This window comes from Palaemon carinicauda, chromosome 22 (assembly GCF_036898095.1).
Source record: "Palaemon carinicauda isolate YSFRI2023 chromosome 22, ASM3689809v2, whole genome shotgun sequence".
In the NCBI taxonomy this organism is placed as follows: domain Eukaryota; kingdom Metazoa; phylum Arthropoda; class Malacostraca; order Decapoda; family Palaemonidae; genus Palaemon; species Palaemon carinicauda.
In genome coordinates this window covers 48,209,998-48,237,166 of record NC_090746.1, presented here as the reverse complement: position 1 = coordinate 48,237,166, position 27,169 = coordinate 48,209,998, and the positions used below count along the sequence as shown (strand labels likewise).

The following is a 27,169-nucleotide window of genomic DNA, read 5'->3' as shown; positions in this document are numbered from 1 at the left end:
AAAGCCAAGTTAGGAATGTCAGAACAGTTTATTTAGCCAACTCTCTTTATAAGAAGAGTGGAAGTTATGTTTGAGAGAAAGGAGAGAAGGTTCAAATTCCTGGGGTAAACGGTTTGCGCTTTAGATTTGGAGTAAGAGGAACTGATAAAGTGAGGACGTGTAGCTACATAGAAATCATACAAATACTAACAAGGAGGAAAGATAGGTTAAACTATTTTGTGGTGGTTTAGCCATGTGGAAAGAATGAGAGACAAAGGAATGGTAAGCGTGTGTATAATTCATAGGCTTAGAAGGTAAAAGAAGCGGAAGCCTCAGAATGTTTTGCATTGTTGATAAAAAAAAAGAACTTTCCAAGACGGAAGATTGAAAGTGCGCGCAAGATATGGGTAACTGGAACAGTTTGTATAGGGGATTCGACTAACTACTGATGGTCCATCTTTGTGGAGGGGCGGAAAAACTAATACCGTGGAATTTTACTACACAGGAGGTTCATCCACAATTGAACATTTAGAGAATGAGTGAGGCAGTGACTGTCGCGCATATTTTCATGTGGCGCTATTCTCTGTTATAGGAAACATTAATGCACACACGCGCATATATATATATATATATATATATATATATATATATATATATATATATATATATATATATATATATATATACAGTATATATATATATATATATATATATATATATATATATATATATACAGTATATATATATATATATATATATATATATATATATATATATATATATATATATATATATATATATATATATATATATATATATATATATATATATAGATAGATAGATAGATAGATATACAGTATACATATATATATATATATATATATATATATATATATATATATATATATATTTATATATATATATATATATAAAATACCTTAACAACTGTAAGGTTGACTAATGTCACCATAACCAGAAGTAAACGTAAAACCTTTTAGTTATGATTTGAAAACTTGTTCAATAATCGAACAAATCTGTTGAATAAAGTAATCATTCACTTTAATAAGAATTTTATATGGGAATAATTTGAAAAAAAAAAATGTAATAGAATCTCTATAAATGTACAAATGATCTTTTACTGTCAATCGTAAAATTCAACATTTGTTGTCTCTCAGAGTGTTGTAATTCCCTGCTCAGTTGAAAAAGACTTTCAAAAACAAGTGAAGTCTTATGAGTTGAATCCATTTCCTTCTTTATATTTGAGATCTAATTTTGGTTTTCTAAAAAAATACTTATTAAAACTTTCCAATTATTTCTCATTGTTTGTAGAATGTTATTGTCTTATTTCGGTTATAGTTAATTTGTGGTTATTTCAGTAGATGGGTATTAAAGCAGAACCTTTAAAATAGCTTGCCAGTATCAGTGTCACTAGCAGACTTCTCTTTAATAAAACTCTACTAATTGCAATGCTGCTATTTTCAGGTGTTCCAGTGAATGCATGAAAAGAGGACCAGAAGATGCCAAGGTTAATGGAACTCTTTTGTATCACGAGGTGAGGTACACTGAAACATGACTTTTAGCTGATGTGCACATTTGTAAGCATTTGAATTATTAAGACTAATACTCTCATGAGCCTTTTATGGAAAACCATTCGCATTTCAAGAGGACCTTATTAAGACATTTAATCCGATAAACACCAGGATAGAAATTCAGATGATATAACACCAGCCGTATTCTATTTCAACTGAATCTATGTATTCGCATGGTGGTCATGACCATATTCAGACAAACGCTTGAAACGTGGTTGGAACCAATTTGAAGCTTCCAATACAGTCGCGCTCAATTCACCTACACAGAACGTTCATCAGGAGTGTATCAAAACCATTACATAATCCGCCTCATTTAGCTTTGTTTTAAGGATACCCTTGCGCTTACTTGTCTCCTTCCTAACAGAGATAACCGAATGGATAAATCTAACTTTTCCTCTTTTATCAAAACCTAAAGTCATAGGCTCGAGTCATGGTCAGGAGAGCAGCGCATATCTTATACAATTGCTTCTTAGGTTTAAGTTTTCCCCCAAAAAAGAGGGAATTCGGTATTAAGTGCTGGTTACGGCTTGCTAATTGGAAGAGATAAATTCACGGTTGTAACTTAATAAACTAATAAGAGTGTATATATATATATATATATATATATATATATATATATATATATATATATATATATATATATATATATTTTTGTGTGTGTCAATCAGCCGCTAACAATACACTGCTAACATTTAGCAGCTAACAATTCGCCACCAAAGGATGATTTAAAATAAAAGATATGAATAAAAATCAAAAGAAAAAAATATAGCCTCTTTTTGAAAAATCATAAATTATTTCGTGTAAAATGATCAAAGTCATAGAGAACATAATATTTGAGAACATTGTTTTAATTTCATCACATTTGGAAGAAGTATCCTTTGGCTGTAGCTTCTAGGAAATATTCTCTTATTGCATTGATCACTAAATGGACAAAATCACAATGAATATTTTCTTTATTTTGCTGAAGGACGTAACAAATAGGATGTACTCCAGCATGTGTGTTAGCTAGAATGCAGAATACTTGATGAAACAATTGTGGAGTTATATCAAAAGTACCGCCCATTTATCAATTGGTAGATACTTTAAACATTTATCAAATTCACACATATATCGTGAGCTTCTCTCTTCCTTTTCCCTTAATACGATTGAGTGAACAATGAGAGTCATTATGAGATATGAAGGGGTACAGGAGTTTCTTATTGTATACATTAAGAAGCTAAAGTTATTAATACTGGTAATAAGCAATTTTCATTATTTAAACTATGAATAGCAATCTTCAAGGAAAGTGCTAATAGTAATAGCATCTATTAGTAATATCAGCTTCGTGGTGGTAAATAGTAATAGTTCAGTCATTTTCAAGGAATGGACTTTTAGTAATAATATCTATTAGTAATATCAGCTTCCTGGTGGCAAATAGTAATAGTTCTTCAGTCATTTTTAAGGAATGGGCTATTAGTAATAACATCTATTATTAATATCAGTTTGCTGATGGCAAGCAGTAAAGGTTTAGTCATCTTCAAGGAAAGTGCTATTAGTAATAATATCTATTTGTAATATCCGTTTGCTGGTGCCAAATAGTAATAGTATAGTGATTTTAAGGAATAGACTTTTAGTAATACAGTCTACTACAACGGTCCGTGTCGGCAAATAATTGGGGACAAACTCTCTTTGGCGGCTAATTATTAATGCTGAAATTCCTGGGGATGGACTATGGGTGGCAAATTGTCCGTATCCGATACACACACACACACACACACACACACACACACACACACACACACACACACACACACACATATATATATATATATATATATATATATATATATATATATATATATATATGTGTGTGTGTGTGTGTGTGTGTGTGTGTGTGTTTGCGTATTTACAAGTATATGAACGTTTATACGAGGGTGAAAATCACGACAGTTAACACGTAATGAGTATAGAATATATAATGAGCCATAAAAGGAAAAATGTTTAACTTGAATAGGCCAAGTACAATCGTCTTATTGATACTGATATTGCGAGTATGGCGAAGTCAGTAAGTTGTAAGCACTAATTCCAATAAAGTCTAGAGTTTTGCCTTCGTGTTTTACGTAATCACACAAACACATGTACAAACAAACACACACACACTCAGACATACACACACACACACACACACATTTATATATATATATATATATATATATATATATATATATATATATATATATATATATATATATATATATATATATACATGTGTTTGATGTGTCTGTATCGGTGTGACTGTGTGTGCGTATACATATTTCATTTTGTGGCGTCATATATACCTAATGCTTATCTCATGCTGTCAGTCGTCAACTTTGCCCATATATAGTATATGTATATATATAAATATATATATATATATATATATATATATATATATATATATATATATATATACATATACGTGTATATATATGTATATATATACATATATATATATATATATATATATATATATATATATATATATATATATATATATATATGTATATGTATACGTGTATATATATGTATATATATATATATATATATATATATATGTATGTATATATATATATATATATATATATATATATATATATATATATATATATATATATATATATGTATATGTATATATATGTATATGTATATGTATATGTATATGTATATATATATATATATATATATATATATATATATATATATATAGATAGATATATATATATATATATATATATATATATATATATATATATATATATATATATATATATATATATACATGTGTGTGTGTGTGTGTGTGTGTGTGTGTATATATATATATATTATATATATATATATATATATATATATATATATGTATTTATAAACGCATACATAAACATACATACTACCATATTCACACACACAATAATGTAAATAAAGTACACATACTGTTGTTACCTGATAAGCTTACGGTTTTACTTCGTAGTAATGAAGGTTAGGTAGAAAAATTTTTGTGTCTTCTTTTCAACCAATAGTAAAAATCTACATGCACACACATATATATATATACACTGTATGTATATATATATATATATATATATATATATATATATATATATATATATATATATATATATACAGTATATATTTATATATATATATATATATATATATATATATATATATATATATATATATATATATATATATATATGTATATATATATATATATATATATATATATATATATATATATATATATATATATATATATATATATATATATATTATGTTCTGTAAAGTTGAGCATAGTATTAATTATGTTTAACACGATTATGCACTTTTATTTCTCATAATTGAATTTAGCTAATCTTCTTCAGGAAATGTTTATTCATGTTTGTTTCCACCAATTAAACAGTCATCTGACATATGTCTGGCAAGTCTACATGCGGGAGCTCTGAACATGAGTGGCGGAGAAGTCAAGAAGCGACGGCAGTCTTATGATGGTCTGAAATATGGGTTCCGGAGAGGACGGTCTCTTCATGGCACTTGCAGGAACAGAGTTTGTTCAGATACTATGTGAGCTTTAACATAGGTTCCATTCATGATTAGTTTTTCAAGTTTTGAGGAAATACTAGATTGGGCTTTTTTTTTCTTTTATTTTTTTAACATAATTTCGTTATCTACATCACGTCTAACGTGCATAAAAAGAAACTGTTAAATGTTGATTGGGTGTTTTTACTTACAGTTTAATTCATTAAGATTCTTGGTTTTCAAATATTTCAAGTGTTTCATACACAGTATCAGACTTGAAACAGAAGACGATTAGCAAGACCATTTTTCCCAGCAGCCATTTACAATTTCTATCAATAAGTATCAAGAATTCTTTCTCAAGTTTTTTAATTATAACTTATTTTTCATTAAATGTTTTATCTTTTATTTTTTTAGAGATGAGATATCTTACTTGACCAGAATCAAATTTGTACCCTTATGCATTTCAGAACTTCATCAGGATATCTCTACGAAGTTTCAGAAACAGCGAAAGTCATAAGTAATTGTAAGTATCCTTTTCACCCCACAAATGACCCTTTTTGTAAAATACAAATGAAAAGCAAAGCAAGAATGTCCTCTCTCAAAGGAAACAACCTGATCGACGGTCCTCTGAAGATGGGACTTTGTTTCTTTGATTTTAATCTTAATACAGAAGCCGAGGCAAATTAATTACTCCAGATGAAATTTCTCTCACTCAGAATAGTATTTAGCTTTCTCATAGTAAATGTATTATTTGCTGGACTAGATCAATTGCACTTTGCTTCGAGACCCATCTGCCTTATAACGATGCGAAACTTATCCAAGCAATCAGAACTTGGACTGATATAATCACTTTATCTTTTATATCTGATTGTGTGTAGTTCTGTTCTCGTATCAGATTGGGAGTTAAAAAAATGGTTAAGGTCGATAGAGAAAGTAGTTTTGGGAATGAACCTTTATTACATATATACAAATGGGGAAGAATCAAAAGATTAAGCAATGAAATTATCAAAGGTAATCTTTATGAACATGTAATAACTTTTTTACCACATGGAAACTATGATGCTGCTCTCTCTAAAAAAGAAAAAGATTTAAATTCACAGACTAAACATTATAATAGAATTCCAGGTGTAAAGTCTGAGGCCGCTCATTATTACCTATGAGTGATAATATCGCCAACCAAGACTTGGGAAGATTTTCCTTCAGTCTGCTTTTGGTTGTTATTTCGCTTTTTCCCATTTACTGAATACCGCAAAAAGTATTTCATGTTTTTCCTTTTAAAAGTTAACAGTTACTAGCAAATAATCGGTAGATCATCGGAACAAGTCCAAACTCTCATAAGGTTTCCCGTTCGCAGATGTCTCAGGAGACGTGATGCTTATCCACAACAACTTCCTTAACGGCACACTGAAACTCCTGTGTCTAACCGAAGATCCTGAAACTCACTACACGAAAAGTAACTTGATGAGCTGGAATTTCGCGGATCTAGGACTAGGTATGATATGGATTTTATCGATGCAATGGGTATAGGATATTCCTTTTATTCAATGTTTTTCACATATTCTAATTTCACCTATTGTTTTCCTGATACACAGACATGTGCAGCATTAATGGGCAAATGGCCAGAATTAGAACACTTACTAGGCGGGAATGGTCTTTTGCTTTACTTCCGTTCCCATTTCATTTTTTCCTTCTTTCTTTCCAATCTCTCAACCGACACTTCTTATTGCAAATGCAGGAATTTCCCTACTGTTACAGTTCGCCCTTGAATAGTCTCCCGGTCCGAGCGCAAGGTCACATACCCCAAATTTTACAACACAATGCTAATTATGGAATACAATTTTCAGGAACTGCCATAGGGCCGTCGAAAGTGTTTGCTGAGGCTACTGCAAAGGAGAACCGTCATGCCCTTCACTGCAAGGGAAGATCTGTGGCTTCGGATGTTTTGGCTCTTTTTACGTATGAAGACGGTGAGATATTTGTTTGTAAAATTCTTTACTAATTTAATATACATTATTCCATTTGAAATATTTTGCCAGCAATACGTAGATATAAAATGATAATACCATTTTTATGTAAATTATCTATGCATGCATTTATTTAAAGTAAGATTAATATAATATATCATAAAAGATATTTAAATATTTAGGCAAATAGTCTATGAATGGGTCCAGCAGATGAATATAGAATTTTCTCCGACAGTAGGTTCTTGGTCAAATTGTCTGCGACTTCTTCTTTTTCTTTAGATTGCCCGGAGCTTCTCTCCGAACAGGGGCTTTTTGCCGGTGTGTCTAGCCCCTAGGTGGTTTCCCCGGCGGGTAGGTGTGGTGGTTGCAGATCAGCGGGGCCTGAAAGTATATTTTTTTCTTTCCGTAGTTAGGGGCGAGAAGAGAGGTTTTATAGTGGTAGGGGAAAGGCTGTATAGCAGAGATTCCCAGTGAGTAGGAGAGTCTGGGAGAGGAAAGGAGGATTTTCAGTGGGAGAAGAAAGAAGCAGTTTTAAGTGTAAGTACTTATTGCTGCTTGCAAAGGTCAATTAGATTTCGCAACATGTTGCGAGCTTGCTCAGCCCAAGGGCCAGCACTGATGAAGCCCCTGGCTGGCCATGGGCGGCGTCAAAGGATTTTACTTATAGAAATGCCTGCTTTAGGCAGGCAAGGTCAAGAGACGAAGTGTTTAGGCCTGTTTAGGGCCAAAGTGATGAGATTAAGCTCAAAGGTGAAAGATTAAAGAGTTTAGTCCTAGTGAGTTAGAGAGACTGGGAGAGGAGGGAAGGGTTCTCGGTGGGAGGGGAAAGAAGCAGTTTTAGGCATAAGTGCTTATTACTGCTTGCCTGGTGTCATTGGGTATGGCTCTGGCATGCCAGGGAGAGAGTCGAAAAGATTTTTCTTATATGAATACCTGCTTTAAGCAGGCAGGGTCAAGAGACCCAGTGTTTAGGTCCTGTTGAGGGCTAAAAAGTTGAGATGAAGTTTTAAGGGTGAAAGGTTATAGAACTTGGTCCCAGTGAGTTAGAGGGGCTGGGAGAGGAGCGGAGTGATTTGCGTTAGAGGGCAAAAAAGGGCGGAGGAAAGCCTTAACCAAGGAGAGAAGGCTAAGGGTGGTTGAGAGTTGATATCTGCATAGGCTGGAATAGACTGTCTTCTTACCTAGGTGGGGGGTAAGATCGCAGAAAACCTGCAAGCGTCTCTATGTTTTTGAGAATGTGGGCAGTCACATGTTCTGCAGTATGCGGCACTCCTTGGCCGAGGTTTTGTCTCAGATTTGTGGTTTCTGGGCAGTGGCAGAGGTAATGATCTAGTGGGAGTGCGGGAACAGCTTCGCAGTACTTGCATTGCCTACCCTCAGGGTTGATGATTTCCCATGAGCAGGGGTACCCTAACCTTAGTCTGTGGTAGATTACTGCTAGTTTGCGGGGCGTGTTCTTTGGTAGATCATGTGGTGCCAGGCTGGTAGTGTTGATATACCATTTTGCTGATTTTGACGAGGCAAATAGGGCTTGTCTGATGGAGCTATGTAGTTGTGTTTGACAGTAAGCACTCATTGCTGATTTGAACTGTTCATGCGATGGATTAAGGGTTATGCTGATAGTGGTGACTTGGAGGGCCTGCTTTGCTAATCGATCAGCTTCTTCATTACCGAGTATACCTATATGACTGGGGATCCAATTTAGTGTGATCTGTCGGTTCTGGAGAGCATGTGTGTGGGCTATCTGCCTGATAGAGGAGATGATGAGTGTGTTTTCTCGGATATCTTGGCTCCTGATTGCTGCCATAGCTCCTCTGGAGTCAGTATGTATCGTGGTGTTACCTTGACTGGTGAGTGAATGTGTGAGGGCTTTGAGTATGGCAACTAATTCAGTTTGGAGTGTGGAGGCATTGTTGGAGATCCTCCAGCAGTCCGAGAAATGTGGGGAGTAGACTGCTGCAGCTGCCGCAGGAACCTCCCTGTCTACAGAGCCGTCAGTATAATATACATTGTCAGCGAGCATGAGGGTGATCGAATCAAGGGCTGCTCTAAAGGCCTGTGCTGGTGGGCATAGCGCCTTGGAGAACGGGAGGGTGGTGTAGTGGTACTTGATTGGGCTGGGAATCCAGGGGGGTTTTTCCAAAAAGTCCGGGTGGAAGGTGTCTTTTTTGAGTGTAGATAGCATTGTCTGAGAGCCGTTGGATCTTAGGGCTGTGATAAGATGGCCAGCATAGGTGTGAGGAGGGGCCAAATCTTCCGAAAGAGAGATTAGGCCTTGAAGTTTGTTATGGAGTGGGCAGTTCCGGTTGGTCTTGAAAGTTTTGAAGATTATAGAGCTGTTCCGTGAGTTTATCCTATCTGTGAGTGGCAGGAGATGGGTTTCGGCTCGAAGCAGTGAGAGCCTGGTCCAAATCGGGGCACCGAGGATGGTCCTAATGGCATTATTTTGAATTACTTCGATGGACCTTTCCTGTGTAGGGCTGAGGGTAGTGAGAACAGGGGCTGCATATTCTACCAAAGAACGTACAGCCTGAATGTAGAAGAGTCTTAAAATGTGATGTGTGGCACCCTGGTTTAGTGACGTGATGCGTCGGAGTGCGTTCAGTCGGCTGTTGGCCTTGTGCTTGAGGAGCGTTATTTCGGGGGTGGGTGATAGCCTGAAGTTGAGGTTAACACCTAAGTATGTAAAGTTGTTGACCCATTCAATAGGTGTTCCTAGTAGGTTTAGTGGAGGGGGTGGTTGTGAGTGCTTGATAGCCATGGCTTTGGTCTTGTTCGGGTTTATTTTCAGTCCTAAGACCTGACAGCTTGCTGCAATGGTGTCTAGGGCGATTTGCATTTTACGGTGTTTGTTTTTGACTGTGTGTGGGCAGACAACGCAGATATCGTCTGCGTAGATGAAGATTTGAATGCCCTCCGGGTAGTCTTCTTTCAATATATTTTCAATGAGTACATTGAATAAGAAGGGGCTTAATATCCCTCCTTGTGGAGTGCCATTTTCGAGTGGTATGTATGGTGACGTGGCTCCCTGGAAAGTAACTCTAACTACTCTGTTTTGGGTATATTTCTGCGTCCACGCAAGGAGGTGGCCTCTGACGCCTTTGAGGACTAGTGATGTCAGAATGGCGTCAAAGCTGGCTAGCTCATAGGCCTTCTCAAGATCAAGGAAAACAACTAGTGCGCTTTTTCCGTTGACTGTGGCCATGAGATCAGCTAGACATTCTTGTGTTCCAATGCCTCTCGTGTAGGCATAGAGCATGTCGTGCAAAGGGCCCACCGCCCACTGAAACCGCCGGAAGACCATCAGTTCAGCTACCTTACCAGTGCAGCTGAGTAGGGCAATGGGACGATAGGTATTCATTTCCTTAGGCTTTGGTATTGGGTTGGTGTCCTGTTTGTTCCATGGTTCAGGCCTGATATTCTGAGCGTACGTTAGGTTAATTATGTGTAAGTAGCTATTTTTGGCAGGTTCGCCAAGATGCTTTAGCATCGAATAAGTAATGCCATCAGCACCAGGGGCCGTGTCTCTACATTTAGCTAGGGCAGCCTCAAGTTCGGCCGAAGTGTAGAGCGCATCAGTGCATGACGGTTCATTGCAGGCTGCTCTAACTAGGTCGTTTCTTCTAGGCCGAAGTTGTTCCTGCCTGGCCTGGGTAGCTGGGCATAGGTTAGTTGATTTTGATCGATTTGCAAAGGTTTGAGCTATGTTCATGGCCTCTTGATGGGGTTGAGGATGAGTGGGCTTGGTCTGGTGTCTTTTGGATCCTGAGACCTTGTTAAACCAGGCCCAGATGGCTTTGAGAGATGTTTGTTGTGAAATTTGGCTGCACCATTGGAGCCATTTTTCCCTTTTTACTTCGTTGGCAACTTGAACTGCTTTGGCTATGAGCTCCCTCAGTAGAAGGAGTAGCCCATCAGTCCTGTGCCGTCTGAAGAGCTTCCTTGTCCTGTTTATCCGTCTGTTCATTTCTTTTATGTGCGGGCAGTAGTACCACGCGTCCTTATGATTGTGTTGCGGGTTCCTGCCTTTCCTGGGCATGGAGGCATCCGCAGCCAGGGTGATTTGTTTTGTAAACTCCGTAAGGAGGAAGGTGGGGTCCTCAGATGGGTTTTCAGCGAGCTTGAGAGCCCATGTTGTCATGTGCCTCTCGAAGATGTCCCATTGGGCAAAGTCAGGATTCCATCTTGCCGGGGGTGGCGGGATTGGTGAGAGTTTGGGGGTTGGTACCGTGGCGAGGATGGCGAAGTGGTCACTGGCGAGGGACGGGTGTAACATCCAGGAGGCGGTGTCGTGGAGGGCTCTTGGGATGAACATTAAATCTAGGGTGCCACCAGCAATGTGGGTGCTGGCAGGTAGCCTGTTCAGAAGGGCAACGTTGGGGGAATCCTGAAGGAGGGAGTATAGGTGCCTCTCAGTGGGGTTTGTACTTGGAGAGTGTAAAAAGGGGTGGTGAGCATTTAGATCACCTGCTAGGATGGCGTTGGAAGCGGAGATGGAAGCAAAAAGGTTTTCAGCTTCCAGAGACTTTCTTGGGCTTTTATATATGTTGTGTAGGGTGAGTGTTGTGTGGGAAAGTCTGATTTCTACACTGAGCAGTTCGGCTTCTCCGCACTGTATTGTCGGTAGCTTTGTGGACTGTATTGTGTTATTTACTAGTGTGAGTAGTCCCCGTGTTGTGTCCGTGCGAGGAGTTTTGTGTATATTGTATCCTTTGTAGGAGAAGAGTGAGTTCTCCCTGAGCAATGTCTCCTGTAAGAGGACAACGTCTGGCTTGAGGGTGGCAGTCTGAGATTGCAGGAATGCATACTTGCTGCTAACTCCTGCGATGTTCCACTGCATAATTTTCAGTCCCCTGCCGGTTTCATATGTGTGTAGTTAAACTTCAGAGTCCGAGCTATCATTGCTGTAAGGATCCATGGTATTGGGTCAGGTCCTTAATCAGGTTTGCTATGATGCGCGTGTAGTCTGGGGAGAGCCCAGGGGCCCAATGAAGGGCTTAATGGAGGTTTATAGTGATTTCTTGCAATTTCTTAATGCAAGAGCAGCAGGGTAAGAGATCAGGGTGGAAAGGGGAGGTTGGGCTGGGTTCCTTAGATAGCCTACTATTGGGTAATCTGTTAGCTGAGTGGTTGGGTGTGGGTGAGGTGGTAGCAGAGTGCTGTAACGCAGGAACAGGCTCGGTTGAGCCTAAAGAGCCAGCAGAGTGCTGTACCACAGGGACAGACTCGGTCGAGCCTGAAGAGCCAGCAGAGTGCTGTACCGCAGGGACAGGCTCGGTCGAGCCTGAAGAGCCGGCGGAGATGCTTGGACGGGAAGAGGTGGAGGGGTCGATATCTGGTTCAGGTGGAGGGACCTGCTATGAGGATGAGGAGGGGGTGGGGTCCGAGCTTGCTGGGGAGAGGGGAGCAGGGCTATGATGAGGAGACGTGCAAGGAGGTTCGTGCCAGAGGGGCGGATAGCTGGTTTTGCAGCTTCAGCGTAGGATTGGTGACATAACTGTGGAGGATGGTAGGATTGGGATGGGTAAAGGCGGAAGGAGGGGCGGGAAGGATTGATTTGAGTTCGTGAAGGTGCTGGGGTGCCCCTTCGATTTAGCTCATTGATGAAAGCTGGGCAGCGTTTGTTCCAGGCGTGATGGTCGGCGGAGCAGTTGGGGCACTTGGCTATGGTTGGCTGATTGTTTTCGTGTTTAGTGATGCAGACTTCAGTTTCGTGTTTCTCCGAGCATATCCCACATCTAGTCTCGTGTTGGCACTGACTCTTGTGGTGCCCAAAACTCTGGTAATTAAAACATCTTGTGGGCGGCGGGATATAGTCTGCAACTCTGTATTTGCCCCAATGATTTAGATCGAGGAATTGGGGAGTGGAGGGGCCTGTGAAGGTGCATACAACTGTGGTGGTATCAAAATTCTGCTTGTTCTTCTTGTACTGTTTGCGAACAGCTTCTGAAATGGCCGGGTGTTCGTTGATGAAATCTAAGTCAAGATAGAGGGGGTATCCATACACATAAATTTTTCGCCTTCTTTGGGAGGGGTCGAGTTCTGTAAAGGTTTCGACTGTTTCGACATTCTTGGGAAAGAGGATGAAGTTCCCATCGTTAGTCATTTTGTAAGTATAAGCTATGGCACGACCTGCTTCTTTACCTGATTTTACTGCTAGATCTATCAATTTACTAGGGGAGTGGTTTGAGTTAGTATCCCTAGAGGCTTTGAATCTTGGAAGATCTGCTAGGGAAGGAACTGTTGGTTGTAGTTTACCTGCAACATTCAACGTCCTGTTCTCCGTGGGCCTCCTATTACCTTGGGTCCTTGTTTTTGCGTGCCGTGCACTCTCTTGACTGCCTATGTCGGGCTTGGCAGTAGGCCGTGTTGCTGTCTTGGGCCTGACAGAGGGAGGAATAGCCGTTTCCTGTTGAGGGGCTGCTGAAGTATCTTTTATTCCTGTCTCTGGTCCGCTATCAGTTTCGTCCATGTTGGGTACCGGGTCAGGGGAGCCTGTTTCGGATTGCGAAAGGTCGAGGCGGAGGCGTTCAATGTCCGAAGCTCCGTCTTCAGATTCACCCTGGCTGGTGTGGGAGTCTCTTCTCGTTCTAGAAGAGTCCCCACCATTTGGGGAGATAGCTTTGACACTTTTCCTTTTAATGACCCCTACAGAAGGGGTCTGGGAGCCATCATCAGCCATTGTTAGGGCAGCAAGGGCGATGAGACTTAACACAAATGACTTGTAGAGCAGAAGAAAAAGATGGCTGATAACGGTCCATTGCACGCAATGCAATGGGGAGGTGGTTTGTTTCACTAAGAGTCAAATGGCACAGGCAACAGAGCACTAGGTTGGGCTGGTTGAATTTGCATTGTCTAATTCTAGAGAATGAAATAAAATAAATAGAGCTTTGGGTTACAAAGGCCCTTCTTGACACACTGGTTTATGGGTCATTTCAGGAAAAGCACCGGAGTAAATAGCTGTTCTGTGTTGTCTTTGAGGTTGAGAGCACTCAAAAAAAAAAAAAAAAGGTTAGTAATTGAGTCATGAAAATTTCGGTTTTGAACCCTTAGAGTTTTGTGCTTTCTGGCCGTTAAATAGAGAGGAGACTTTTCGGTGATAGATTCGTTGTATCAGGTATGTTGCCACTAGGTTAGGTCACTGTTGGGTTCACACAGCATTGAAGTAATTAATCTTGGTAAAAATGAATCTTTTAACTTGAGTCTTTGTGAGTAAATTCTGTAATAAACTGAGGTCGGTGAAAAAGCACGATTTTTCTCCGATATTCACGGTAGAAGGAGCTTAGGAAAACACCTATTGTTCGTTCTTCATGGGCGGAAAATCGTGCACATATTCACTGAGACACGTGGCTGTAGGCACTGGGAATATAAGCACAGCTTTACACCGATATTTACGGGGGAAAGAAAACACTTATTGTTCGTTCCTAACGGCACAATGATAGTACGATTTTACGCCGATGTTCTCGTTCCTTATAGGCGCAAAAATTTGCACTTATACACTGAGTCACGTGGCTGTAAGCACTGGAATAATAGCACACTAATTTAACGCCGATGTTCTCGTTCCTTATAGGCGCAAAATTGTGCCCATATGTACCGAGACACGTGGCTATACACTGAGTTACGTGGCTGTAAACACTGGAAGAATAGCACGATCTTACGCTGATATTCACGGAAGAAGGGCCTGTAAAAACACTTGTTGTTCGTTCCTAACAGGCACAAAATTGTGCTCACATTAACTGGATTGTGTTGTCCTCTCACGTGAGTGAAAAGGGAAAATCATAGGGCGAGAGGAAGGCAAGGAACAATGAAAGGTTCCTGTTAGCTGCTCTCAGAGGAGCAGCGAAGAGGGTGGTGTTGACACGACGAGCACCAGAACGTTTCTCAAAGTCTGCGACTGATGTAATTGTGGCTCATGAGTATAGAGTCCTTTCATTATACGTCATCAAACTTCCGGTCCGCCATCTTGGAGGACAAACAAAGACGCGTTCAATGAATAGCTGTGGTTGAACTGTTGAATAGTTACCCATCTCATCACATCCACATTCACACAATGCCCAGTTTTTGCGCTATTGCTGGCTGTGGGAATCGAGGACAAAGAGATGACAAGAGTTTCTACCGCATGCCGGCAGTTATTCAGAATCAGGACAAAGATACAGAAGAATTATCAAGACGCAGACGTGACTTATGGTTGACCAGAATACCACGGGCTGATCTACGTGAATCCTCACTACCCTACGCATGTATCTGTTCTGATAATTTCATATCAGGTCAGTCTTGGCTAGGCCCTAAAAGTATCATTATTCCTGTGTAAACATGCTATATCCGATTGCATGGGTGACTTCACAAATATCATCGTCAGTTCAGTTTGTAGTGTGTGTGGGGGAGGGGGCATCTCAATTTTTAAACATCAAAAGTGGCATCTCAGATTTTCAAAACAAAAATTAAAAGCGCCCATATTGGCTATATTAACAAAGGCTACTTACCCAGGTCTCTATTTCGTCAAGGTGCTCATGCCTATACATAGCTAAGTGTATATTTATATTTATTTTAATTTGTGTATTAAATTGTGCAGACATACAGGCCTATGTGATGAATAAACATTGATTATAAATGATGATAATAATGATAATAATAATAATATCTGAAAGCTGGTTTAACCCGAAGGGGTCTTCACCTTATTATGAAACATCGAAAAAATAATTAAACTTGCACATTTAATTGCAAGGAGGCAAAACGATCATCCAAGAGCATTACAATAGAGTTTGTCCATCATATGTTTATATGTATATATGAAATCATAGCATTTGTAACCAAACACAAACACAATGGTTAGGCATGAACTGATAAAGATTTGACACTATAATGCAAAACTTTTACATACATTTTGACAATCAAAAATTATAATACACAAGGTTAGGCTAAATGATCAATATTAGCTTCATAATTATAAACACTCTCTTCATTGGGTCAGTGTTTATCTAATTTTGGACTTAAAAGCATTAAAGGGAAAAACAACAAATTCTGGAAGCAGATTATTCAATGGAAATAATCCTCAGTATTTTGACTGAATGAATTCTGCATCTGGTATGGATCTAGGCCATCAGTTAGATCGAGTTTCTGCTTGTAAAAACGCTTATCATCACCCAACAATTGTTTGACAAAGTCGCTCTCATTGTCCATATTAGCTGTAGCAGCCGCCATGTTTTCGCTTTGTATGTCCTCCAGCATGGCCGCCGGCGATTCCCAGTGACGTCATTGAAAGGACTCTATATTCTATCTCAGAGTCGTTACCGTATACTTATTATAAATACTTACATATGCATATATATAAATATGTATATATATATATATATATATATATATATATATATAAATATATATATATATATATATATATATATATATATATATATATATATATATGTCTATACAATAAAGTTGAATAGTTTCGTCTTGAGGTAGTATTTCAGGTTTTAATTCTGGTCCGGGTAAATGCACTGACATCAAAACACACACACGCACATATGTATATATATATATATATATATATATATATATATATATATATATATATATATATATATATATATATATAAGTGTGTGTGTGTGTGTGTGTTTCGTGTGTGTGCTTGCACGTGTATGTGTGTCTCTGTCTGTATATATGTATGAGTCAATGTATATATATTACGGATTAAAAGAAGATAAGGCTACTATAATGAGGGTATATTTTGAAGGTGATCATCCAAAGAAGATTGTTTTCAGAATTATAGGAAAGTGAAACAGTGAGAAGGATAGATCTTGATAACTGTGAACATCTGGCAAGTATATTCGACTTCAAACTTTTGGAAATATAGCTTTCTATAAGTTTTATGAGATAAACGACTTTACCGGGCATACTGTAAGGCAGAAAATTACTGATGAGAAAGTGGAGTGCAATACAGAGTGGAGCATGATTAGCATATATGACATAAATCATATGTTGATAAAGCAAAAAGTAGAATTTCACTCAATTGAGGTAAAATGTTTCGTATATGTGAGAGAAAAATAGAAATGCTTAGATGATTATGTAGACATGTAGATATGATCAAATGTTAAAATAATTGAAAGAATGGAGGGAAATGTTTTGCGGTGGATCAATCCAGTGGAAAATTCGTAATGGATAGATTTATGGAAATTATGTTCAAGTTTGATACGTTGATGTAGTTTTATGTGCACGTGGGGTTCATAAACAGGTCAGCATTATAAGTAGGAGTGAGACAGTGACCATTGTCTCACTGGTCTTTCTCTGAAGTCATTAAGAGAAAGGAAGATAAATTAATACACACATATATAAATATATATATATATATATATATATATATATATATATATATATATATATATATATATATATATATATACATATATATATATATATATATATATATATATATATATATATATATATATATATATATATATATTTATATGTATATATACATATAAATATATATATATATATATATATATATATATATATATATATATATATATATATATATATATATATATATATATATACATACTATTAAAATGAATATATATATGTATATATATATATATATATATATATATATATATCTATATATATATATGTATATATATATATATATATATATATATATATATATACATATAATAATTTATATATAAAGATATATATATATATATATATATATATATATATATATATATATATATATATATATATATATATACATAAATATATATATATACACACACACACACACACATATATATATATATATATATATATATATATATATATATATATATATATATATGTATATATACAGTATACATACATATATATATATATATATATATATATATGTATATGTATATATATATATATATATATATATATATATATATATATATATATATATATATACACATATAATTATATATCATCTCCTCCTACGGTAATTGATGCAAAGGGCCTCGGTTAGATTTCGTCAGTCGTCTCTATCTTGAGCTTATAATTCATTACTTCTCCACTCATCCTCTCCCGCTTCACGCTACATAGTCCTTAGCTATGTAGGTCTGGTTCTTATAACTCTTCTAAATCCTTTTGGAGCCTAGCTGAAGGTTTGGTGAACTAATCTCTCTTGAGGAGTGCGAAGAGCATGCCCAAGCCATCTCCATCTACCCTTCACCATGATCTCATCCACATATGGCACTCGAGTAATCTCTCTTATAGTTTAATTTATAATGATGTTCTACCATTTAACTCCCAATATTCTTCTGATGGGATTGTTATCAAATCTACTAAATCTGCTAGAGATTGTTTCTTTGTCATACCACGACTCATGTCCATACAGTAACACAGATCTCACTAAACTGATATATAGCCTGATTTTTAAATGTAATTTCAGGCGATTTGATTTCCAAATTCTACTTAACCTAGCCATTGTCTGATTTGCTTTTTTCAGTCTTTCACTAAACTCCAAATCTAATGACCCTGTATTGAAGATCATAGTTCCTAAATACTTAAATGATTCTACCACATTAATCCTTTCTGATATATAGCCTGATTTTTATGTAATTTCAGGCGATTTGATTTCCAAATTCTACTTAACCTAGCCATTGTCTGATTTGCTTTTTTCAATCTTTCACTAAACTCCAAATCTAATGACCCTGTATTGGAGATCATACAGTAGTTCCTAAATACTTAAATGATTCTACCGCATTAATCCTTTCTCCTTCAAATGACATTTCATATTCCGTTCTCATCATCTCTGTCATTTTTCAATTTATTTTAAGCCCAACTATTTCATGCATTGTGGTAAACAAGTGTTGCAAGTCCTGTGGTGCTCTTCTAACAAGGACAGCATCATCAGCATACTCCAAGTAGGCTAATTTCCTATTACCAATCCAGTCCAATCCTTCTCCACCCTCTCCAACTGTTCAATGCATTACAAAATCCATGAGGGGAATAAACAACATAGATGATAACACATTCCCTTATAGTACTCTGCTGTTCACTGGAAATTCATTTTATAAGACTCCACTAACATTAACTTTGCACTTGGTATGCTAATGAACATGCTTAAATAAATTTACATATTTAAGAGGAATTCTATAATAACCCAGGACTCTCCACAAAATTGACCAGTGAACACTTTTAAAGTCTTTTTCATAGTCCTCAAATGTCATCAAAGGTGGATTTCTATAATCTATACATTGTTGTACCACATATCTTAAAATTAAAATATGGCCGGTATAACTTCTACCTTTTCTAAATCCTGCTTGTTCCTCTCCAAGCTTTTCATCAATCTTTCTCTCTAGTCTCTTTAATATGAGCATACTATATATTTTCATGACAACTGGCGTAAGTATGATGCCGCTATACTTATTGCAATCAGTCAGATCTCCTTTTTTTGCCATTTTCACCAACACTTCTAGCTCCCATTCATCAGGGTTTGTCTCTTCACGCCACATTTTACAAAATAATCTTGTAAGTATTCTGGGAGTCACTTCATTTTTGGCTTGAATCATCTCAGCAGTTATTCCATCGTATCCTTGGGCTTTCTATCTTTTGAGTTCTTAATGATAGTTTTGACTTCAAACACACTGGATTCATTCATGGGCACATCAAGGGCTTCGTCAGCACCAGGTACATCAATCAAATTATTCCCTTCGTATCTCCTATTCATGACCATCCAACGTTGGCTTTCTTCATCTTCTGTTGCTATAACAGAGCCATCTCTCTTTTTGATGGGTATATGCTTCTTTTTCTTTGCTTTAGTAGAGATTCGATTAGTCATTCTATGAGCAATTCTTACACCACAGCCACTCCCTGAATTCATAGCTTTGTCAACTTCATCTGCTTTTTTGTCTAAATATTCTCTCCAATCATTCGTGGATTTTATTTTGATTTCACTAACAATACCGGAATACTTAGCATATTCTACCTTGTAATTTTCATTACTTTCTTGAAAACTTTCAACAATCAATTTCTGTCTTTGTCTCCTTTTTATAATATCCCAAGTATCATCTGATATCTATGGTTTTCTCCTTGTAACTGCATGTCCCAAAACTTCACTACCAAGTGACTGATATATGTTCTTAATATCACACCATTCTTCATTAATTGTCTGTTCTTCGTCTCTCAAAGTCTTTAAGACTGCAAACCGATTCCTACATTCAATTGCAAAGGTTTCTCTGTGCTCATATTCTACAAGATCAGTTGTATTAAACCTAGGAATTGTATCTACATTTCTCTTTTGTACTTTCAGTTTAATATCAGTGTGGCAATGAGGAGCCGGTGATAACTACCAATATCTGCACCCCTGTAGCTTCTTACATTTTTTAGAGTCTTACTTCTCTCTTTATTAATGGCTATGTTATCTATTTGATTGTTGTAATTGCCACAAGGTGAAGTCCATGTATATTTGTGAATGTCTTTGTGCTGAAGGAGAGTAACTCCAACGACAAGATTGTTTGTTGGACAAAAACTTATAAAATGTGCCCCCATTTTTATTTGCAACTTCGCCAAGACCCTTAATACCCATCACATTCTCTATAGCTTGATTATTCCTTCCAACTTTAATATTAAAGTCACCAATCACAATTTTCATATCTGTCTCTGCGATTTCTTCTATTACACTCTGCAGTTCTTCATAGTATTCATCTATCCTTTCTTCAGGGCAATCATTAGTTGAGGCATAGAATTGCTCTGATTTAAACTTTGTAAGTAACAATATACTATTTACAGCTCTCGATTCCATTAATGCTTATCTGCCTATGGTGTCATCATCATTTCTACGGCTTCTCTTCTAACTTCATCTGTTCTTCCTGAGTATATATATATATATATATATATATATATATATATATATATATATATATATATATATATATATATATTTATATATATATGTGTGTATGCATCTACATATGTATGTATATATATATATACGTATCATGTATGTATACTGCATATACGAAGCTCAACTATAAAACTGAATGCCACATCTAACTGCTCCAATCCAGGCAACGGAACTGGAAATACGATTATTTGTAACGTTGGTAAACATCTCATAAATGGGTTTGAGAACATTTCAGATGTATAGCTTACTGTAATTTGGTTACTCAGAGTTGATACATCTAATCTATAAAATAACTTTATTAATGTAAGTAAAAGAATAAGAAAAAATTACATAATAAATTATCAAATTGATTAATAAAACGCCATAGTACTTTACGAGACTTAAATTTCCCGGATAATCATGAGATTTCTCTTTCTTTCTAGCACCCTTTAAAAGTGCCAGACACACGTGGCGGTGTAGCAACGGGGAGGATTTGGAGATCAACATCACTACAAGAGATGGTCAAGTAAATAGTTCACTCCAAAGATTGCCTGTTCCAGCATGGAATGAGGATGATCTTTCTCCTGCTGGGAATACTTTTCATAGTTACGAACTCAAGATTAAAGACATGAAACCTGAGGACAGTGGCCTGCATTATTTAGGTCCAAAAAGGAATGAATGTTATCTTAACATTATTGTTAGAGGTGAGAACAATGATTGGTTGTTTTACGCATCACTTGCTATCAGAGGATAAATGTGGCATCAGGTTCTCTTTTCTAAATAGATGCCAAAGAAGTACAATTCATAAAGAAGCAAACATGTGTCTATAAGTTGCCATTTCTTTGTATCACACAGACTGCCAAGCTGGAAAATTTGGGCCAAAGTGCGACAACCAATGTCCTAATTGTCAAAATGGTGGACAGTGCCACAGCTACACGGGAGAGTGCCTGTGTCCTCCTGGTTTCATAGGAAAGGAATGTCAACATGGTTAGTTGTTCTCTTCTCCTCATTCTTGTCTTACTCATTAAACGTTTTGTTTCAATGTTTCTTCCCTTTCGTTTTGTTAGGTTTTGATTGAATGTGAAAACGAGGAATATATTTCTTTCAAATCAAATATGATCAGAATTGTTATCCCTTAGCAGCCTTATAAAATTGATGGTTCACTATATATTTGTGCTTCTTACCTTAAAATCGCCCCAAATTACTTATCTTTTCATACAATGAGAAAGTTTATAAGATATGATCGATTACGTGTTTCTTTCAGCTTGTCCCAAAGGTTGGTTTGGAACCAAATGTCAGTTTCACTGTGACAAAAAATACCTGGAAAATATAGGACCTTTTCCAGACTCTTGCAAGGGACTGATTCTTTGTCTGCCGAGTCCAATGGGTTGTTCATGCTTTCCTGGGTACAAAGGTCCTATGTGTAATGAAGGTGAGAGTGATACAGAGTTGTATGCAGTTCTGAACAGATAATATAGGTTCAAGTCTTAAATATTATCTTAATGATCACTATACTATTTTTCTTTTCTGTAATGAACACTTACTAACACAATATTCTTCAACTAACAATGATTTCTACTTTGAAATTAAAAATCTTCCCTTTTCATAAAATGTACCATGAACAAACTCACTTGCAATCCCATGGCAGTATCACTTTCCTAAATCACTTCAGCAAGAATTCTCTACCTGACAGATTTAGATTTCAAGGCTTCAAAAATCTTGAGCATCTAACACTTTGTCCTGAAAGGGTGATGTTACAAATTGTCAAGAAGTTTACAGTATATAAAGTTTTTCAAAGATACTTTTTCAACTTTGGATAAAATTATATCTATTCTTCGAGAGTTTTTATTAATGTTTTTTTTTTCAGTTTGTCTTATTTTTGGGGATTTCAATGTTTATCTCTGCTATTCCATTTCTTTATACATTACATTTTATGATTTTGATCACTGTGAAAGAATCTTTATCCATATCTGAGCTTAGAGCAAATCAGTTAAAACCTATTATGTTACATTTTTCTTTTTATTGCTGTCATCATATTAACGAATTATAACATGTCTTTCGCACATAACTGTTTATCTTATGGAAGTTAAGATCAATAATGTTTCTAACCTTAAAAAATATGTTTTACCAGCAAATACTTTTATAAAGATAAAAATAGCAGACATTTTGATGAACAAACTAAAAGAAATTTAAAGCATAATAACAATGAAGTAATAATAATAGTACGACCGGGTAGTTATAGTAGTCTTTGTCTATTACTATAACCAGTTCTTAAATAAATGAATGTACTTTTTCCTGAATGATGTGCCTCATCTTTTATTATGTCTCTTGTGTTCCTTGAAACATGTCGGTGTCTGGAAGACTAGAAAATCATGACCTTATGTCTTTGGAGACTCAGACATGGAATCCTCATTTCAATGACTCCTTAAGATTTTATAAAAGAGAAAGGAAAAGTGAACAATGTCAATCGTCTGGAAGAGGAAGTTTACCTGGAGTATTTTCCTTTACATTGAGGGATTGATGATTGACAAGTGCCATCTATTGAAGGTACTAAAGATGGAGTCGAAGGGTGGTTGGTGTGCATGTCAGGAAGCCATAGCAGTTCATGTCAAGTTTACGCATCAATACATTATTATTCCTTTTCAATATACATCATTGAATTAAAGATTAATCTTCATCAAATAATAAACATTGTTCACTGTGATTGTCTTTATAACATTTGATGATTACGGACACAAGGGGCTGACAAATCATGTGGGACACAGGCTAAGGAAATGACGAGGCTTTTATAAAAAAGAAAAGAAAAAAAAAAGAAAAGAAAATTCTGCTTGGCAATTTCACTAGAGACTAAATCGTAAGATATTTCAACAGATCTATATTCAATCCTTTTCCCTTTTTATATAATACTGTCAAAGACATTGATCCTACCGATGCAACTCTAATAGCTATTCTTAGTTTAATCAGGATTATAATTTGCACTTTTATGTCTTTTATATCATCCAATAATATCTCAATTGCTTTTATAGTTATTCTTAAAAAGTCAAACGGTCCCACTGTAGGAAATGGGGTAATCGATTTCATCTGAATTAGATTTTGCCGCACGTATTTCAGGCCGTATTCTAGAAGGATAATTAATTCCAAACTACAGGTAGACGGTTTTGAAAAGGAAATTTCATTAAATCAAAGTAAATTACTGGTCATAATGGCTCCCCCAACCATTTACATTTGAGTTAAAAATGTCTAGATGAATTGGAAACTTGACAAAAAAAAAAAATATGACTTTATTTGCATCGCAGTTTAATGGCAATTGTCTGTGTGAGAGTCTGCAGTGTTGAGTTTTTGTGTTTTTGATATCACATTCGAACATTTAATATTAGCCAGGAATTTTATTTGCTTTTCTCTCCCAGAATGCTCCACAGGAACCTTTGGGGCTGAGTGTACAGAAAGTTGCTCTGAGAAGTGTGGGTCAGAGCGCTGTGATCCACACACGGGCTCTTGTTTTGAATCTGGTAAGTATCGTCTGACTCAGTTATTCTGATTCGGGATTTGCTTTAGAGTAGTTTTGTTTAAGCATCGTTGCAATGCCATCGAATTTCTTTCCAATGAAAGCTCTGCAGATTCTTGCAATATTGTCCTTAAGGATCCATATTTCCAAAACCTTATTTTTTGCTTATTTGTTACTGAATAGAAAATTATCTCTTAAACATCGAATTAATTTGAACTATATTTTTTCATGTGATTTATCATCATCTCTTGAAAGACGAAAACTGTAGCCAGAACTATGACAGGTAAGTTAGTCAACCTTCTCGTTCATCTTTCAGATTCAGACGACTTGTCTATTCGACCGCCAACCCAAGTCAGTATGAGTGATGACCTGCTTCTGTCTTGGAGGGATGACTACTATAAGCAGCAGTATCGTTACTTTGTTACGACTAATGTATGTTATTAATATGAGTGATAGTAATCATCCAAGCACAAGTATGCGTGTGTGTGTGTGTTTATATATATATATATATATATATATATATATATATATATATATATATATATATATATATATATATAAATGTTTAGTGAATTATTCTCTCTTGGGAAGTGCGAAGAGCATGCCCAAACCATCTCCATCTACCCCTCACCATGATATCATCCACATATGGCACTCGAGTAATCTCTCTTTTAGTTTCATTTCTAATATTTTAAAGGGCTTTGTTCTCAAATCTACAAAATCTGTTGGATATTGTTTTCATTGTCATACCACGGCTCATGTCCATACAGTAACACCAACCTCACTAAACTGATATATAGCCTGATTTTTATATGTAATTTCAGGCGATTTGATTTCCAAATTTCATTTAACCTAGCCAGTGTGTGATTTGCTCTTTCCAATCTTTCATTAAATCCCAATTCTAAAAATCATATATTAGAGATCATAACTCCTAACCATTTGAATGATTCTACCTCATTAATCCTTTCTCCTTCTATATGTATATATATATATATATATATATATATATATATATATATATATATATATGTATGTATATATATATATATATATATATATATATATATATATATATATATATATATATATATATATATATATATATAAACTTATGGCTTTTAGTTCTGATACAAAAGTAAACTGTTTGATCAAGCATTCCTCTACTAAAATTACAAAAATCAGCAAAGAAATAAAATACTAAGGCTTAGGAGCTTGAACATGTATAAATGGGGTGGCAAAGCGAAGAAATGTATGAAATTTCCTGATTAAATGAGAATGGGATACTTTGAAAATGTGTTTCGCTGGACTGCTGGAAGTTCATGAGTGTTCAAAGATGAATATTCTTTACTTGGGAAAAGGGAAAATAGTGACAAAGAAAAAAGAAACCTTGTTAGAATTTGTGTTGATACAGAGCTAATGAAACATAGTGGAAGAAATGGAGAGAAGAAAAGTGATTGTATTTACACCTAATTGTTGTTTGGTTTAGGAAAAAGTCAAGGTAGTTGATTTGGATAGAGATATGTGAAAATAATATTGGAAGCACTGAAGATGAATGAACTTGATAAAAAGAAAATGAGAAGAGCAAATAAAGGAAAAAATAGATGAACTGTGGCATATGGTTAAAGTCACAAAGGTAGTATATCAAATGAGTATCTTTTAAAATTTCATGACGATTTGATAGGAAGAGAAGAAAGTGATCTTGGTATAGAAGGGTAGAAAAGAAGACAGAAAACAGTGAGTTGTAGACTGAGAAAATTAAAAGGTTTACTGAAAGGAAAAGGGATATTCTTTTAGGTCCTGTTGAATGACAGATGGGAAAATCGTGCATAGAGGATAATGGATAGGAGAGGGAACAGGGATATACAATAAAGAAAGAAGGCAAATAATAACACAAAGTGGAGATAGTAATAAAAGAAGTTTTGGAGAGAGATATTACTTGTCGAAAATTTCGACAATTCCCCTGCAAGTAACCTCTCCCCTGTCCCCATTGGCAAGGATGCCATTTCATAAATTATCAACCTAATGATAAAAGTTACCCTTTCTGGCTTTTGGCTGAAGCTCAGGTTTTGCAAATAAAAAGAGTACATACTGACAGTAACTTTGTTAGGAAGAATTCCCAAAGCTATACAAGGAAGCACAATAAACTATTTACAAAGATGGATAGTAAAAGATTATTGCCGGAGCAATTATTTTCGTTATTATAAAAATATTTTAATTATTATTATCTGCTTTCACATGAATGTTAAAAATGATAGTCAATTGCTGAAAAAGCTACAACTAAAGATGTTATGAAATGTTGTCTATTTCCAAGAGATAAAGTGATGGTATCCTCAAGCAGAAGACCTTCAGCACCCCCAATCACATGTGACAATTAAATTTCCTTTTGCTTTTCTTTATCAGGTGACGAACAGCTGCCAAGAAGACCTCATTGGTGATGCAGAATTAAGAATTATAGATGATGGAAGTCTGCAGACGACATTTTCTGAGGAAAGTCTAAAGGACTCAGAAATTGATGTCTGTGTTACTGCAAGTGACAGTTTGGAAGGAAACAGTAAACCAAGTTGCACCTCGCACTCCGCGCTTCCTGAAAGTAAGGAAAGAGTCTTTATCATACTTTGTCATACTCCCGCAATGCCACTCACACATATACAAACACTTATATACAGTATATATATATATATATATATATATATATATATATATATATATATATATATATAT

General features: G+C 35.9%; 3 protein-coding genes across 3 annotated transcripts in view; 2 read left to right on the top strand and 1 right to left on the bottom strand.

The window, feature by feature from the left end:
* The window catches only part of LOC137616421 (uncharacterized), a 742,648-nt gene that overhangs the window by 254,698 nt on the left and 460,781 nt on the right, over positions 1-27,169 (bottom strand). The gene's annotated exons all lie outside the window — the stretch shown is intronic.
* Positions 1-27,169, top strand: part of LOC137616424 (receptor-type tyrosine-protein phosphatase T-like) — a 209,195-nt gene that overhangs the window by 144,179 nt on the left and 37,847 nt on the right. The window lies entirely within an intron of this gene.
* LOC137616738 (uncharacterized) overlaps positions 1-27,169 on the top strand; it is a 48,285-nt gene that overhangs the window by 18,133 nt on the left and 2,983 nt on the right. The window contains exons 4-14 of the mRNA XM_068346740.1: positions 1,462-1,531; positions 4,990-5,150; positions 5,573-5,628; positions 6,460-6,597; positions 6,950-7,072; positions 21,387-21,647; positions 21,799-21,930; positions 22,208-22,375; positions 24,351-24,452; positions 24,765-24,880; positions 26,849-27,038. Coding sequence (XP_068202841.1) covers positions 1,462-1,531; positions 4,990-5,150; positions 5,573-5,628; positions 6,460-6,597; positions 6,950-7,072; positions 21,387-21,647; positions 21,799-21,930; positions 22,208-22,375; positions 24,351-24,452; positions 24,765-24,880; positions 26,849-27,038 — 1,517 coding nt within the window. The remainder of the gene's footprint in view (positions 1-1,461; positions 1,532-4,989; positions 5,151-5,572; positions 5,629-6,459; positions 6,598-6,949; positions 7,073-21,386; positions 21,648-21,798; positions 21,931-22,207; positions 22,376-24,350; positions 24,453-24,764; positions 24,881-26,848; positions 27,039-27,169) is intronic.